Here is a 15,431-nt window from a genome sequence, read left to right on the forward strand (position 1 = left end):
AGTAGTTGGTGCTCGGGTCTATGTAGGCTACATAATAACAGGAAAATGCTGCAAATTTAGCAGCATGAGTTGTACATACAGTTGTATGATTTAAAAACATCAAAACACCAGTAAATATGTATGTCCTAGGTATTTTAATTGTTTACGTACATTTTGACAGTGGACTTTACAAAGTACAACAAATAGGAAAAATGGAAAAACATAAAAAAGAAAAGATGTGAAACGATGACACTGTACGTTCCTCCATTTCATGACCACATGATACTTCAGCTTATCAGAAGTTACACATCTCTGACTGGTTTCTTCAACAACATCCTGCTACTCTTTACATTATGCTTAATGTAGTCTCCATAGTTTTTTAAACCAGTGTGCTTAGTCCGTATTAGTCTTGTGGAAAAACGCCTTTATTAAGACATCCCACTCTAGAAATGAAAGGCAGAGGAAATTGTGCAGTAAAATGCACAGCATGAGGCCAAATTTCATCTAAAGCAAGAAATAACTTGTGCGATTTTGATTGGTTTTCATGCTCCAACAAAGTGAGACCCAGAAGAAGAGTTCAGAAATGTTTAGAATACCATGCAGTCAAAGGTATTTAAATAAACATTTGCAGTGAGTGAGCAAAACACTTGCTTTTTACTTGACTTGATGCATTGGTTTGGTTGCAGGATATAAAAAGCCGCAATGTTGCTTGGTACTATAGTGAGTGATGGATTTTCATGTCACAAAGAGCTGGTGCTATAGTTTGGTTTGTACACATGAGAAGCTCTGCTGCTCTACACATTACAAAAGATACTTTTGTCTTTCTTTTAAAGGTCCAGTCCAGTGTGTTGTGTTTAAGACTTATTGACAGAAATTGACCATAACCTAATATGGTTGTATAAGTAATAACTGCTTAAATAAAATTTTTGTTTTACAATAAGTCTTCTATATGTACTTTGGGCTAGAACCTTGCTTTATGGATGCTGCTATCTTGTACTGCTATGTTTCTACAGCAGCCCAAACAGCCACCATGCTGTAGTTAACTGACATCTCTGTTTGTTGCAGTCAATGGTCTCACCAGTAGGTGTCAAAAATTCCTACACACTGAACCTTTAACTTTCCACATCTATTTGTAGATCAGCTGCAATTATACATTAGATAAAATTCTATCTATTTGTCACTTAAACTTTCACCTGCCACAGTGGATATTACTTGATATTAACTCAGTGGACACTGATCAAAAGTCAGTAATCGAGGATCAGGTCCTTTCCAAACCGAAATCTTGATTTTTTTTCCCTCTATTAGCCAATAATGTCAAGTTATATGTTGACACAAAGTTCAAAGTCAGCTGTTATTTCAGACAACATCAGGATGAGCTGTTGGAGGGCTTTTCCCACGCCACCTGGTTTCTCAGAGGAAAACACGCTCCGTTGCTGGGAATCTGCTGGATCTCTGTAGCATCTGATGGAAAATCCCAGCACCAAACAGGCACATCATCACAAGCAGCGCTCAACATGTCATGACAAGCTGACATGTCTTGTCCTTGTAACGCCATACTCCCACTGTGTGCCTCACTCGTATCACTGTTGCTATAGTGCAGGTCAGGTTGTGAGAGACAGCCAGCATCACTAATCAAGCCTGAATTACCTAAGTCAATCAAGGTGTTGTTTTCATCAATCCCTAGTCCAAAGCTCTCCAGCATGTCCATTACTGACGGTATGGGTGGACCACTGGGGATCTCCTCCTCGATTAGACTCAGTGTGGGCAAGATGTCCACCAACTCCGCCATCTCCATTGGGCGGATTACGTCGGTGATGCTGGAGGGAAAGTCCTGTTCACCATTGAAGGACTCCTGAGTGTCCAAAACATTAAACCCTGCATCCAGCTGTGCAACAGCAGCGGGCTCTAGTCCAGATTCAATTAAAGCACTCGCACATCCTAATTCAGATGGGCCAATGCTTGTCAAGTCTAATGTTGACTGGGCAGTGATGTCAACAGGGTACCCTCCCTTTGCGACGCCCTCCATCAACACCAGCGCGGTCTCTTCTGGGACAACCATGATTCCCGCTGGAGTGGAGACTTCAGCAGTGACTACATTAGGGGGAGTCGAACTGACTAAATTCTCTAAAAGAGACATGGGAAAATAGTCTTAATCTCCGATTTACAACGTCACACAACCTAAAACAATGTATTGTATCATTTCTTTTTAAAACCAAACTAAAACCAGGAAAACTCTTTCTGATGTAGATGTTTATTTTTGTAGTCGTAGTTTGGGCGAGATACAAACTGATCAGCTGATTGCATCAGAGAAGTTATATCATGTTAGTTATAGAATGTAACAAAAATTATATAAAAATCTCTGCCTAGCGTCATATTCTTTTTATTATTTTTTTAATTCTATTTTTTTTATAGATTTTGCATAGCCTGATTTCTAGCATCCTATGAATATACATATAGATGTAGAACACAGACATTTTAAACTAAGTAATGCATGAGTAGCTTTGAACAAGATGTGATTCAACGAAATAAAAGTGCACATGTGTTGAAAGTGGTAGCTGAGCTGATGTAATTATTTATTAACTGTGGTGTTAATCGAGTTGATCTTCTATAATAAGTCTGTACACATTTCACAACATCATCACTGTACCTGTAATTGCTCTCTGTGCATATGTCAGACTGGGCCAGGTCAGCCTGCTGGTCAAACTCTCCTCATCGTCCTCACCATCAGGACGTGGTGGTGGGTCTCCTCCCATCACCAGACCCAGAGGCACCGCCCCCACCCACTGCTTGGACCGCACACACTGTAGACAGTCCATGATCCAGCGGGCATCACGCCACACCACATCCAGACGCTAAAAACACCGGAAAATACATTATAGGGCAGTGATAATCAATTAAAATCCAAAGAGGTCCAAATAGAGAAACTTTCCTCAAGCAAATGTCCAGGACTTCATAATGTCAAACAAGTGTAGCTGGTTAAGTGGTTAAGTCCTTTAGTCAAAGAGACAATGTGAAATGAAGTCTTGCAGTCAGCTGCACCTTGCATTTGCGACTTGAGTCAACAAGCTTGTGCAGTTGCTGCTTTCATGATCTTACATGGGCAACGTCTGTGATGCGGTTCAGCCTGTCTCGGGCCTCCTGCACCTCCTTGGTGTCCAACGCCTCCCGCAGAGCCTGCTGGGCCAAATGAGTGTCCAGCTCCAGTCTCACCCAGGCCTGGCAGTACTGAGACAGGAAGCCTCTTTCATACGTCCAGAAGTGAACTGGGGAGTAGAGAGGAAAGACAAATGGCTACATAAACACAGAGAGAAAAACAAAACAAAACTCATGAGCCATTTCCACACATGAAGTCCAGATAATGTCAGGATCCAGGCATGAAGGTGCTGTCTGGAGATTAGACGAGGGAGCTCTAAACAATGCAACTTAGCGAAGCGTTTTCAAGAGGAGTTAAGAGTTTAAATAAGAGTCAAAAAAAGTAAATTTGGACCTAATAAAATTAAGAAAAAAAGTGAGAAAATACCAGAAAAACGTTTGATAGACCTTCCATCGAAACTGGCAGTGGTTATGTGAACTTACCACTATTGGTTATTTCCTAAAATGGCATATGGGAGGCAAAACATTTATAGCAATTGAGTACACAGTGCATAAATATGAGATCAATATATAAGGAAATTCACAGTATAACTTGAATTATCGCCCAGCCCAGTTTGAATAAGATACTTTCTTTTTTCGCTTTGTATTTTAGCTTCAAAACCCTAACCCACATGCTGTAAGAAAGAGATGGTTACATTGCCACCTCAAGGTCCACGGTAATCCCAGTGTCATGAACTCATCAAAGTAGGAATCAAAATCTTATTTATACTTGCTACGACTGTGCACTACATTATCTATCTTGACTATGGGACGACACCTACCTAACTCAAAGATCTGCAGAGGCATGGTGAGACCGGGCTCCTTGGTGCCCAACAGAGGCCAGTAACTCGAGCTGAAGTCCTCGCTGGGAGGCAGCAGCAGCAGCATGGACAGATTGTCTCCAAACTGCAGCAGCTCGCGAGTGTACACACCATACTGGTAGGCCTGTCGGGGAGAGCGCAGAACTAAATTTCAGCATGCCCGCATTAGCTATACACAGAGAAACACTCTCCTTCATAAATATTACATGTTTCACGTGCAGGATTTTGAAATGATTTTTACCCTGTAGAGGGGGATGTTGAGCTTTGTCAGGAGATGTGTGATTGCTGCTCTCAGAGACCGGACGAGATCCACCAGTCCACTGCTCTCCATCAAGCTTTCGTCGTCACCGGTCAACAGGTTCTGAACACTGCCACTGATGGTCGAGTAAACATGACTCTGAAGCCACGCCCACTCCTCTCTGTCACACAGCAATGCAGTAAAACGCATGTTAATATATAATTATTGAAAGAATTAGGTTCCACTTATGACTCATTCATTACTAATTCTACACTAGTTATTTTTGTGGGGTTTTCTAAACCATACATTATTAGCTGAGTCTTGGCTTGCTCAACAGCAAAATAAAGGCTGATAATGTGGCAATAATTCACAAGACCAAAATTAATATAATGTGAACCATCCCTTTAAAACTGACTTGATGTTTCCACATGTTTAACTTAACAAGAACGAAACAACATAGCCTGCGGGGAGGCTGGCACAATACACCACACGTAACTGTGTTACCTGGTCACGTGGGCGTTGTGTCGAACGCGTGTGTGGCAGAGAAGATTAGGCAGCCTCTGTGGCACCAGGACCCGGATCTGTTCTACTGAGCTGCACAGTTTAAGGATGCCCACATACAGACCTGCCTGTGCCCACTGCATGCTGTGCCTATGGAAGTACAGCTTCTCCTGGAAAACAGAGAGAAGCAGGTGCAGGGTTGAAGGTTTTATAAGAGACATGATTCAGATGTAATGACACATTTTATTTCCTGCATCTCATTGTTATTTGGGTGAAGTGATTCCAACCCCTTGCACAACACAACATGGCTTAACAATCAAACAGTGAAGATAAAAACTCTTAGTACAAAATTGATTGAGTGTACAATATACTGTGCTGTTAATTGTGATATGTGCAGCATAAATACACAGTGTCAGATATTTTCTTTCTCTCTTTTAGACACACACACAGAGACAAAATCCAGTGTCACCTTGAGTTGCTCAAAGAGCATGTCCATGGCGGTGGGCTCAGGCAGGAGAGGACCTCTGTTGCGGTTCTTTTCCAGGCGGGTCAGGGTCATCCAGTGAAGCGGAGGGTCTGGAGGGCTTGAAGTGGAGCAGACAAGTTAAGGTACAAATGAACAAAAGAAAGAATATTCTTAGATATAGGCCTGCTGCTGGCCAAAATGGTCATTGCATTTACATGGTAGGAGGTGGATAAGCCAAAAAGAGGAAAATGGATTTCCGAGTTATCTCCAACTTTGCCCTACTAAGAGCAAACAATCAGTTTTTCTTGATATCTGGGACCCTTTCATATGTTTTCTAGAAAGAATCGATCAATTTCATGCGGTGGAGGCACCTGGAGGCGACTTATAATGTGGCCCTCGCTAGTTCATCTAGACAAGATGTTTGGTTGTACGTTTATAATGATAATAATGATTTGTGATTAACCCAACCTTTACAACCAACAGACAGACAGACTGGATATCCTGAAAACATCATTCAGCAGGAATGCTAAGCAAGCCTAACCTAATATCTGACTGAATTATTATCCTCTTTGGGCGAATTATGATTTAGGTGCTTGTAGCATATTGATAAAAAAATGTAGCTGTAGCTATTTATTAAAGAATATTGTCAGCTGGGATTGGTGTGAGTGAAGGAGTGAGCTGGATCCTTTTAACAGAACGTGAGGTTAAATCCTCCACTAATCGCTGTGCTGTATGTGGAGGAAATAAAAGCTTGATTAACATAATTACAAAAAAGCTCTTTCTCACTTGGGGGGATTTGGAAACTCCTTCAATGTCACCAGTAGCACGTTACCCTGCCGGTCTTTCAGCGGTTCGTAGTACACCCTGCCCAGGTCCACTGTTCCCAGGGAAGACTGATGGTGATGGTGGAAATATAAAACAGAAACATGAGGATGAATAAATATCAGGATGTTATGTATTAATGCGGTGAAACTCAAGTATGCAGCCTGCGTTGCATTAATCCATAACATTTGAAATAAACAGATGCAGATGTAAGAAGAGTGGGAGGAAGAAGATGTGTAAAGAGGTAATTAAAGTAGCAATTAACCTATTTTAATGCTTCATATTATGCAGAATAAGCTGCTTAGCCTCCTACCTGCAGCTGGGAAACTGCTCTTAAAATGTTGTGCCTGTTCTGAAGGAGGGAGGATGGTGATGAATGTGCAGTGGCGAGGGCCTGCTGGAGCCATGGCACCTGTTGCCATGCACACGACAACTACAAGAAGGGTAATGACAAATAAATCTTAGCAGTTGGTGAAACTCTGCCAACAGATGCAGTTTGGATCCATTTTAACAAAGCATTCAAAAAGTACAAGATTGATTGTGAAAACAATTTGGTCACTATTGACTTCAAATTGATTTGCAGCGCATTAATCAGCATTTCATTTGCATCAGTGTAACTTGGATTAATGTACATCGTATCTACTGACAGGTCACCTTGGCAAACCAAAGGAAGTCGTGGGTGATGGAGGTGGAACAGCACTGGATCTCAACCATGGGGATTTGATCTTCAGCTGTCACCAGAATGTTTTCCTTGTAGTAGAACACGGTTGCCAAGTACACGCCCCTGATGAGATCCAAGTAAGAGCTTGAAAATTAATTTTCACAGACCAAAATAACAGCAGACAGCCGGACAGCAGAGGCTTTTGAAACATTTTAACATTCTAAACATTGTTCTTTGTCATTGTGAATAATGGGGATGTTCTAATCATTTTCTTCAGCCACCAACCCCGGTCCAAATTTTTTAATTTCCAAGTATTTCAATGAGTGCCCTGTAGTCCTCATGGAGACCAGAACATGGCCCTAATGAGGCACAGCCTGATTTTCTGAGAGATGGGGTTAAGTTTAGGGCTAATGTTTGAATTGTGGTTAGGTTAAGGTTGGGGACAACGCTAACCCTAGGCTGTCCAAATAAATGGAAGTAAATGCAGGGTCCTGAGAAGAATAGCTGAGCAGACCTGTGTGTGTGTGTGTGTGCACGCACACGCCAAAGTGCACCAGGCAGAGGACAAATTGAACCGGAGCTGATTAAAACAATGCAGAGTATTACACAGGTAATAAAAGATAAATGTCACTACGATCCTGTCCCAAGTAAAGCTCTGCTACAGTCTACAGCTGAGATACAAGAACCCAGTATCACTATAATAAAGTAACTCACAGCTGGTGCTTGTGGGAAGACCTACAACTCCCATAAATGGCTCAGGGTGACAACTGATCTCCAATTACATAAAACAAAATACCCAGATCAACTCAGATCCAATACTTAAGACTGGGACAACCCCTTGGCAACACTTGATCTGATTAATGAGCAAATGGAGATCGAACGCTTTGGCTTGTTTGTGGTTGTCTTCACTGCTGTAATTACATCACGTTTAATGTCACTCCTCATATCCTCAAGGTACTTGTGACAGGTAAGACAGATGGAGTGCTACCTCTGTAGGAGGCGAACAAACTTGGTGGCAGACTGGAACAGTTGTTTGATGCCACGAGACACAGACAGACGCTTGCTGGGACTCTGGGGCTTAGAGCTCTCTGTGGAGGAGGAGGAGGAGGAGGAGTAGAAGAAGAGAGTAGGATCAGAATCACTTCATCTGACAAAGTACTGTATACTCACTGTGCACACAAAATATTTGACTTGCATCCTGACTTGACTAATGTTTTTTTTAAACATTTTTAACATTTTTTTAACATTTCAAAATGTCTTAATACAGTGACAAGGTCAAAATGTGTGTTCTTGGGAAAATAAGCTATTTTAATAATAATTTCTGTCATATTTGCACGGAATCTGCAGAGCATCTTATATATTTCACTACATTATAAGACACTACATTATCAGGCTTTTTTGTGTTTATTTCACAATTTAGTTACAGAAATGTTGCGATATCATGGAAAAACTAAATGCTATGGTCTTATGCTTATCTGTCCTGTTATTCTTGCTGAACAGAAATGTATGTAAATTGTGTTGTTGTCTCCCCTACGTTACCTATGCAGTATCCTCTGTAGTGTGGTTCCTTGGGATCTTCTAGCAGTTTTGTCACTAGGTCCTCATGGTTTCTGAACTGTGACTTCACACCAATGCACTCTCTCCAACCTGTGCCGGGAGCAAGAGAGAAACAAAGGATTGTGTTTATTTTCACGCTATTAGGGAAATCATCATGCCATTATTAGGAGGCAAGAGCAACTGTGTGAAAGGCTGTCTGTGTGCTGTGACTCTGAAAGCTTCAATGCTGATTCATTCTGAGCCGCCAAAACTCTTACATATCTCATCTTTAAGTCAAACTGACCATCATGTTAGATGTTTGTTACCTAAGTGATGCAGAACATCACACAGATCACATGCTGTGCTTTCTATTGTGCACTATTTTTCAACATGGTTTTCAACTGTGTTATCACATTATCATAAGGTTTTAGGCTATTTATTTATTCATAAGGTCTTTTTTTAGCAATGTTATTACTTAGTTTAGCTAAGCTAGTAAATATGACTTCTGAATTGATCTCCTTTTCTTTCCCGCATTTTTTGCTTCATGTGTTTAGTGGTTTGTTGTTGTTTTATGTTATTATTCTGCCTCTGTCTGGTTTGTGTGAACAGAAACAATTATTTATATTATATAACATTATTTATATTCTGCGTCCTTCATCTGAAACTTTCTTTGGTCACTTATTTGTGTTTTCAGTCCGACTCCAACCTGCTTGCAGCTGTCACGCTTAATTAGCACAATGTGGCTGATGCCTCTGTCTGTCCAGACGAATCACTTTGTGTGCACAGACAAACATTGGCAATGGTTAAAAGTAACTGATATTTGTTTATATTTAAAAGTTACGCACTACAACTTTGAGTGGAACGTAGCGGCAAGTCATGCAGTGAGAAAACAGGCATAGGTTGTGGCATGCAAAAACAATTAGGTACCAAATTAAACTCAAAGCAGCACAGGGACAAGGCTGCTGACTCACGGCGACATCTTTAATTATTCATGTTTTCATAATTCATTAATCAATTGGCAATGAGTGGATACCGATGCGTTCATGTCAAGCTAGATGCCAGCCAAGTCATTTAATTACACTCGGACAAAGTGAAAAAGAATGGAGCCCATTCGCAGTAGAAAGGCCACATTCATCCAGGTTTGCAGTTCAGTATACTCACTGGAGGGGGCAGCGCTGACTGGAGTAGAGCACTGAGGTGGGCCCCATCCTTTCACATTGTAGGCACTCGCTCTTACAAAGTAATGCACTCCCTGCATTTAGAGAAGCACCAGACTGCCAAATTATTACCATGCATTAACCTCATGAATCCTGTGTTGTACAAAGAAATCATGCACACACTGCTCTCATAATTCATTCATCTGGTAAGGTAAGGTGAAGTGAGTAGGACAACTGTTCTGTCTGTTATGGGAAGTTCAGCACTGCACATGATGATTGAAGAGAAAGAAAAAAAAAAGTCTGTGTGTGAGTTAAGACTTGGTTAGGGTTTGGCATTAACTGGTTATGGTTAATGTTAATGCTTTGGTTAGATTGTCCAAATGAATGGAAGTTGGAAGGATAGCTACACAAACCTGTGTGTGTGTGTGTCTGTGTGTGTTTTCTGCATGACTTACTGCGGTGAGTCCCTTGATACTATAGGAAGGATTCTTTGTTTCTGTAACTTGGGCTGAGTCAAGGATGCTTTTGAAGCTGGCTGAGGTGCTCCATTCCACTGTGAACACAAAACAATGGCACTGGCAGATTATTCACCCTTTTCTCAAACCCCACATGGATTTTAAACAAAGAAAAATACTGAACCCTGGGATAACCCTTGGCTGACTGCAGCAAACTAGACGCACAAATACACGGCAGGTTAATTTAATGGCGAGACATTCATTATAACGGACACAATAAATATTCAATTATTTCCTTTAATTGTCCATGAGGCCTCTGACCATGTTTATTCATACCTCCCAGATGCCATTCATCTATTTATTCTTCCACCCACTATAACCACCCATTATAAAAAAATTTCCACCTACCTCTGTGGCGTGTGATGAGCCCTATAGTGTCACCTTCTGGCTCTTTGATTGACACGAACAAAGAGGTCGTACTGGTCACCACTATGGACACAAGAGTGGGAGGGCCGGGGAGTTCTGGGGGAAGCGTTTAAAAGACAAAATCAGCACTAGGTCTAAACGAAAATGTGATCCTATTCAAATATCAGTTATCTCTGTTGTTATGAGGTTGTAAAATTATAACCCTCACACAGAGATGACACCTAACAAGTTTATGTGTTTGTTGCGAGAGTAATTCATATCGTGCAGCACAACAGCGACTGTGCTCAGGCAACTCTCGGCAATAACAACTGTGATCATAAAACTGGAAGTGATTAATGGAGAAATGAAATGTGAGCTATGCCGAGATGTTCACACAGGGCAATTACTGTAAGTGCAAAGGTGATATTATTACATCATTTTAAAAAAAACATGAGCGATGTGGATGTTGTCGTTGTAGAGTCATGAGCGAGAACACTAGGTTGGTGTGGGGAAAAAGGGGCAATAAGAGGGTGAAAACAGCTGAGATTCCTGACAGACTTCAGCCATTAATCACGCTGGTATTCACTCATATTTGCCGCTCATGATCATCTATCATCTATTTCTTCTCATATTCTGTTGAGCAATACCTGAAAATAGTGATTGAGACTACACCTCAGGAAAAAAGTTAAATAATGATGTAAATCAAGTTAGAAGTAGACAAATTTCTCCATAGACTTCCATTCAAACTGAGCCCTTTTTGTAACCGGCGAAGTAGCCCCCTGATGGCTAACAGCGACTTCTGTGATAATAGGGCTTCACTTTCTAACCAGACTACATTCATTTTTACATACAGTCTATGTTTTGTACCAAAACTGTCTTGAGGGAATTAAAGATGTGGTTTTCTACTCCTATTTACCAACACCGTGGTTTTAAATTTGATCCAGGCAGCCATCGGCAGCTGGTGGACGGCGCGCAGGGCATGGGGGACTTTAGTAAGGACTAAGAAAGCCAGTATGTTGAATTGTGAATGAGGGTAAAGGGGATGGAGGGAGACTGTCAAGAGGACAACTAAGACAGGACAGGAGTAACAAAAGTCCAAATGGGAAATCTTTAAAACTGGGCTGAATACCTGATTACTCTAAACTTTATCAGCAGAGATAAATGATTCTGCTGAAAGGGGAGGTGAGGGGAAAACTAGTTCACTGAGACTGAATTTGAAGGACAGAAAGATTTCCATTCAAATCTACCACAAATTTTATACACATTTTCTACGATTTGGTACAAGAAAATGCACATTCATGAATCTTAAAAAGAGCACACATAGCTGAAGGTACATAGTCGTGTTTCTTTGCTGCTACAGTTTATTATTGTATTATATTAATGTTGTGGTCCTCCTCATCAGTCCGAGGAAAGTTTCAGTAACGATATCAGATCACAATTTCTTTAATTTGCTGAACTTGCATTTACCTTTTATGGATTTGCCAACTTTTCCACCTCCCTCAAGAGTAAAATGCTGTATTTCACATTGAAAATGCTCATAACCCAGGCTAATGGAATCCCAACTACTCTGTCCTTCCCAAGGGTCAAGAAATGCAAAAAGGCTGAATAAAGACCACTGACCTGTCTTTTGGAAGTTCTCTCTCATCCTGCAGTACAGTTGCATCCTAAGACTCCAGAGGCGAATATGTCTCTCAATGTCAGACTGAGCCTGAGGCCCTACCCCAGTCTTCTTCACTAACTCCTTCTTCTTCACTAGCTCCGTCTTCTTCTCCTCCACCCGTTTGTTTGCCAGTGCCACCAGAGCCTGCAGCTTGATTTCCCAGTCAGCCGGTTGGCACACTGAGAGGACATTTAAAGGAGAAAGACAAAGAAAGTAAGAGGACATATAGATGTTGAATATGATTTGTGGTTATCTGAGGTATTGCGGCAACATTTTACAATGTAAAGTGTGGTTATTTGTGATATTTTTAGAAAAACAAGACTCACAAACAGGGTTGTGCCTGGCTCCTGCCTTTGTTAACACATGGAGCAGAGGAGAGTTATGAGTGAGGGCCGCTACGTCCAGGGGAACCAGACCCTGATCGCTCACCCTGTTTAGTCCTTTCTCTCGCTCTTTCTCCCAGTCCTTTTCTTTCCTTTCTCCTCTTTCCCACATGCTTCCTGCTCCTCCTCCTCCATAGCTGGTGTGGTCTCTGGACAGCAGGCTTTGCACAGCCAAAGTGTCCTCATTTTCCACTGCTTCCCACAGGGTGCTGTACTAAAGGGGCAGCATGAGAGTGTAGGCCCATGGAAAAGTGGAGAAGGTGAGAGATAAAGATTGAAAAAGAGGGTTCATTGCAACGACAGAGAGGAAAGGGATAATGCATTCATATTGACACAAAGTCTGCATGTAGTGTCAAAGAAAGATCAAATCATTTCAGCCATCATGAAAAAAACAGACAGTGTGACCACATCTCTCAAAATGACACTTACAGCATCCGCAAACTTGCTGTAGTGCTTGAGCGTATCCATTTCCCTGGCAACAGATGTCTCTCCTCCCCTCAGTCTGACAGACAGGTTTCTGTATAAGCGCTTGGGTGAGACAGGACCTAGAGAGCGCCGGCGCTGGTGTTGGCTCTTCATGGATACAGACATGATGGAAAGGGGTAGGCAGGAGGAGGAGAGGAGAGCACAGGAAGACAGATAATAGCTGAAGAGAAGAAGAAGAAGCAGTAGTGGTGAATTGGTTAGTTCATGGAAGAAAGAATGGGAGAGGGACGACAGGATAAGGATAAAAGTGAGATTTGAAAAATTATTTGAAACCTGGAGCCGAAAATAGGGAGGATGTAAAGAAACACAATCATGAGTCAGGCTCACACAAATTATACTACAGTTAAGTAAGCCAAATGGAAGGGTGAGAGTACAGGCTGAGCTGAGTGCTATTGTGTGGGCTGATAAATGGAGAGAAGATACAATGCCTGTGCACCATTATTGTCTCTTTTGTTCTTCCATTACCTGCTATAATGTGTCACAGGTTATATTTTTTGAATGAAAGAATGAAGAATCCAAGCCCACAAAGCAACTGACCCATCAATCTAGTGAATGAAAGAAAGACTGTTTCTCATGTAAAAGAGCCAAACTTCTTTCTTTGTAGCACAAAGAAATTTCTTCATATCATCAGCATGAAGGAAAAACTACATAATCACAACTGCAGTGGTGATGGTTCTTAATCACTATCATTGCATTGTCGTCAGTGCAATCCGTCACTTTTCTGCCTGAAAATTGCAGTTTCTCTATTCAGTACTTGGAGCTATTCAGTCTGGCATTGTTTTGCACCTCAACTCAGTCAGCAACTCCTCTCTTCCATTTGTCTCGGTCTCTCTTCTCCCTCCGTCTTTCTCAGCCCAGGGCATTTATATATGACGTGCATCTTTGTAAAAAAAAGAAAAAGAAAAAGGGATACTCAAACTCTATCATCACTGTCATCTCTCTCTCTCTCTCTCTCTCTCTCTCTTGCTCACTGTCTCACGGCCACTTTCTCATCAAAAGGAAAGCTTCAAATTTCTGAGGGTTTTTATATTTCATGCTCCTATGAAGTCAAGTCTTGGTGTGCAGCTGAGAGGAGCGCTGTTCTTGTGTGAAACAGAATACTCCCCAGGTCGGGGCTAACTGAGGACAAAATGTGAGGGCTCTGGCCACAGTGACGCCACATTTCGCAGTGACTCATTACCACCGTATATGACACCTCACTGTGTGACTCAGTGACTCGCAGAATAAGTGCACTGTCTACATGTGGAGATGCAGGTATATAGGGGTAATAGCAAACCCTTGTTATTGGTAGAGTTTTCTCCTGTTTGTTGATTGTGTTTTACGTCAGTTGTGGAAAGTGCTGATGAGACAGTCGAGCGAGCAGATTAGCTTCAGTGTTTGTCTTTTTTGAGGCTCCAAAAGGATAAGACAAGGTACAATACCTTGGGGGGTGAAGAAAAACGTGTTTGCGTGTGCCAGCATCACACTTGAGGGAATAACAGGGTGGTGTTGGGCCATCAAAAAACTGTGCTGACCCATGCAAATACATGCACTATATGCCACGCTCTCACTTTGCCTCACGTAATAATGCAGAATATTGAAAATCATACTAAAAATCATAGTATTATAGTCATAGATTATATGAAGGCACACAGTTGCAACACTCAAATGGAATATCAACAAAACAATGCTTATGTATATTAGCTGTAGGCAACATTTACTTTCTTTGAAACAATTTCAAACTGTTATGATCGTATGTCACACAGAGAAGTGTTAAAATATGTTTGTCACAATAGCAGAGGCCCCATCATTGTATTTACACAGTAATAATTTGATGATGGAATTAGTTAATAAATTAACTTCTTATAATGAGAAAATTAAACTCAATTTACTGTTTGCTGTACTCATAACTTTAATGGATCAATTTGGAAACTTTTCAGGATCGACTAGTAGAGAACTACAGACCCCCAGGTGTTCACAGACTCCCTTTTAAGAACCCCTTAAGTATGTAAACATACAACATGACAGTGGCGAACTATATAAGCCATACATTTTAAATATAAGGTGAACAAAACAGCAATACGCCCTGAAGTTAGAACACAGTTAAAAGTTTTTTACTTCTTACCGCCTTCAGACCCTTTCACTTTGATCGACGTTTCCTCCGACGTCACACTGGAACTTCCACATGTTTTATCTTGTCATAATTGATCCGATGTAATCCATGGTCCGTTACTCCGGGACTTTCCTCTCTGAGGGTGAAACACACCTGAACGCAGCACCGCGGCTGCTGGTGATCCCTCTCTTGCGGACGCGCACGCACGTCCATGCAAGCGCTCGCGCGCGTGGTGGTTCCGCCCTCTTCCTACTTCACCTCATGTCTCCGGGGCAAAGAATTTTAGTTTGCCCGGATGTGGTTTGGTAAATAGTGGTGCTGTGGTGGTCGTCATTGTTGGAGAATCCAACATTTTCGGTCTCTAGGACTTTGGATACAGTTGAAGACACTTTTTAAAATATTACTTAAGTAAAAGTCTTTAACTATATATATATATATATATATATATTTAAGTAAGTATATTAATAATAATATGTATAATACTATACTTACAATAGAAAAAATACTAAAATAAGTTTAGTATTTGATAGAAAAAAGTGAGGAGTAAGGATTGTGGTTGTGGTAGGGTGAGTTTCAACTGGAAGGTTGTGGGTTCAGTTCCTGGCTCTGCTAGACTATGTGTCCTTGAGCAAGACAC

The 15,431-nt window shown here is 41.3% G+C and overlaps 1 protein-coding gene across 1 annotated transcript; it reads right to left on the bottom strand.

Annotated features, from left to right (window-relative positions):
* Positions 1-115: 115 nt before the first annotated feature.
* Positions 116-14,985, bottom strand: LOC131475328 (ankyrin repeat and fibronectin type-III domain-containing protein 1-like). Its single transcript, XM_058653382.1, has 19 exons — positions 14,807-14,985; positions 12,646-12,862; positions 12,160-12,430; positions 11,794-12,012; positions 10,177-10,290; positions 9,769-9,866; positions 9,318-9,408; positions 8,160-8,267; positions 7,609-7,708; positions 6,614-6,743; positions 6,273-6,392; positions 5,924-6,030; positions 5,141-5,255; positions 4,675-4,841; positions 4,174-4,351; positions 3,894-4,056; positions 3,076-3,242; positions 2,627-2,831; positions 116-2,103 (listed from the first exon to the last, which is right to left on the bottom strand). Exons 2-19 carry the CDS (start codon positions 12,805-12,807, stop codon positions 1,346-1,348), a joined length of 3,273 nt encoding a protein of 1,090 aa, XP_058509365.1. The 5' UTR covers positions 12,808-12,862; positions 14,807-14,985; the 3' UTR covers positions 116-1,345.
* Between the last annotated feature and the right edge of the window lie 446 nt (positions 14,986-15,431).

This window comes from Solea solea, chromosome 16, assembly GCF_958295425.1.
Source record: "Solea solea chromosome 16, fSolSol10.1, whole genome shotgun sequence".
Taxonomy (NCBI): domain Eukaryota; kingdom Metazoa; phylum Chordata; class Actinopteri; order Pleuronectiformes; family Soleidae; genus Solea; species Solea solea.

Excerpts from the sequence above, each read along its gene's own strand:
- LOC131475328 (XM_058653382.1), bottom strand. The coding sequence starts at position 12,807 with ATGTCTGTATCCATGAAGAGCCAACACCAGCGCCGGCGCTCTCTAGGT. Across the intron at positions 12,013-12,159 it reads AGCCAGGCACAACCCTGTTT|TGTGCCAACCGGCTGACTGG; the intron begins GTGAGTCTTGTT and ends ATGTCCTCTCAG. Across the intron at positions 4,057-4,173 it reads TCAACATCCCCCTCTACAGG|GCCTACCAGTATGGTGTGTA; the intron begins GTAAAAATCATT and ends TCTCCCCGACAG.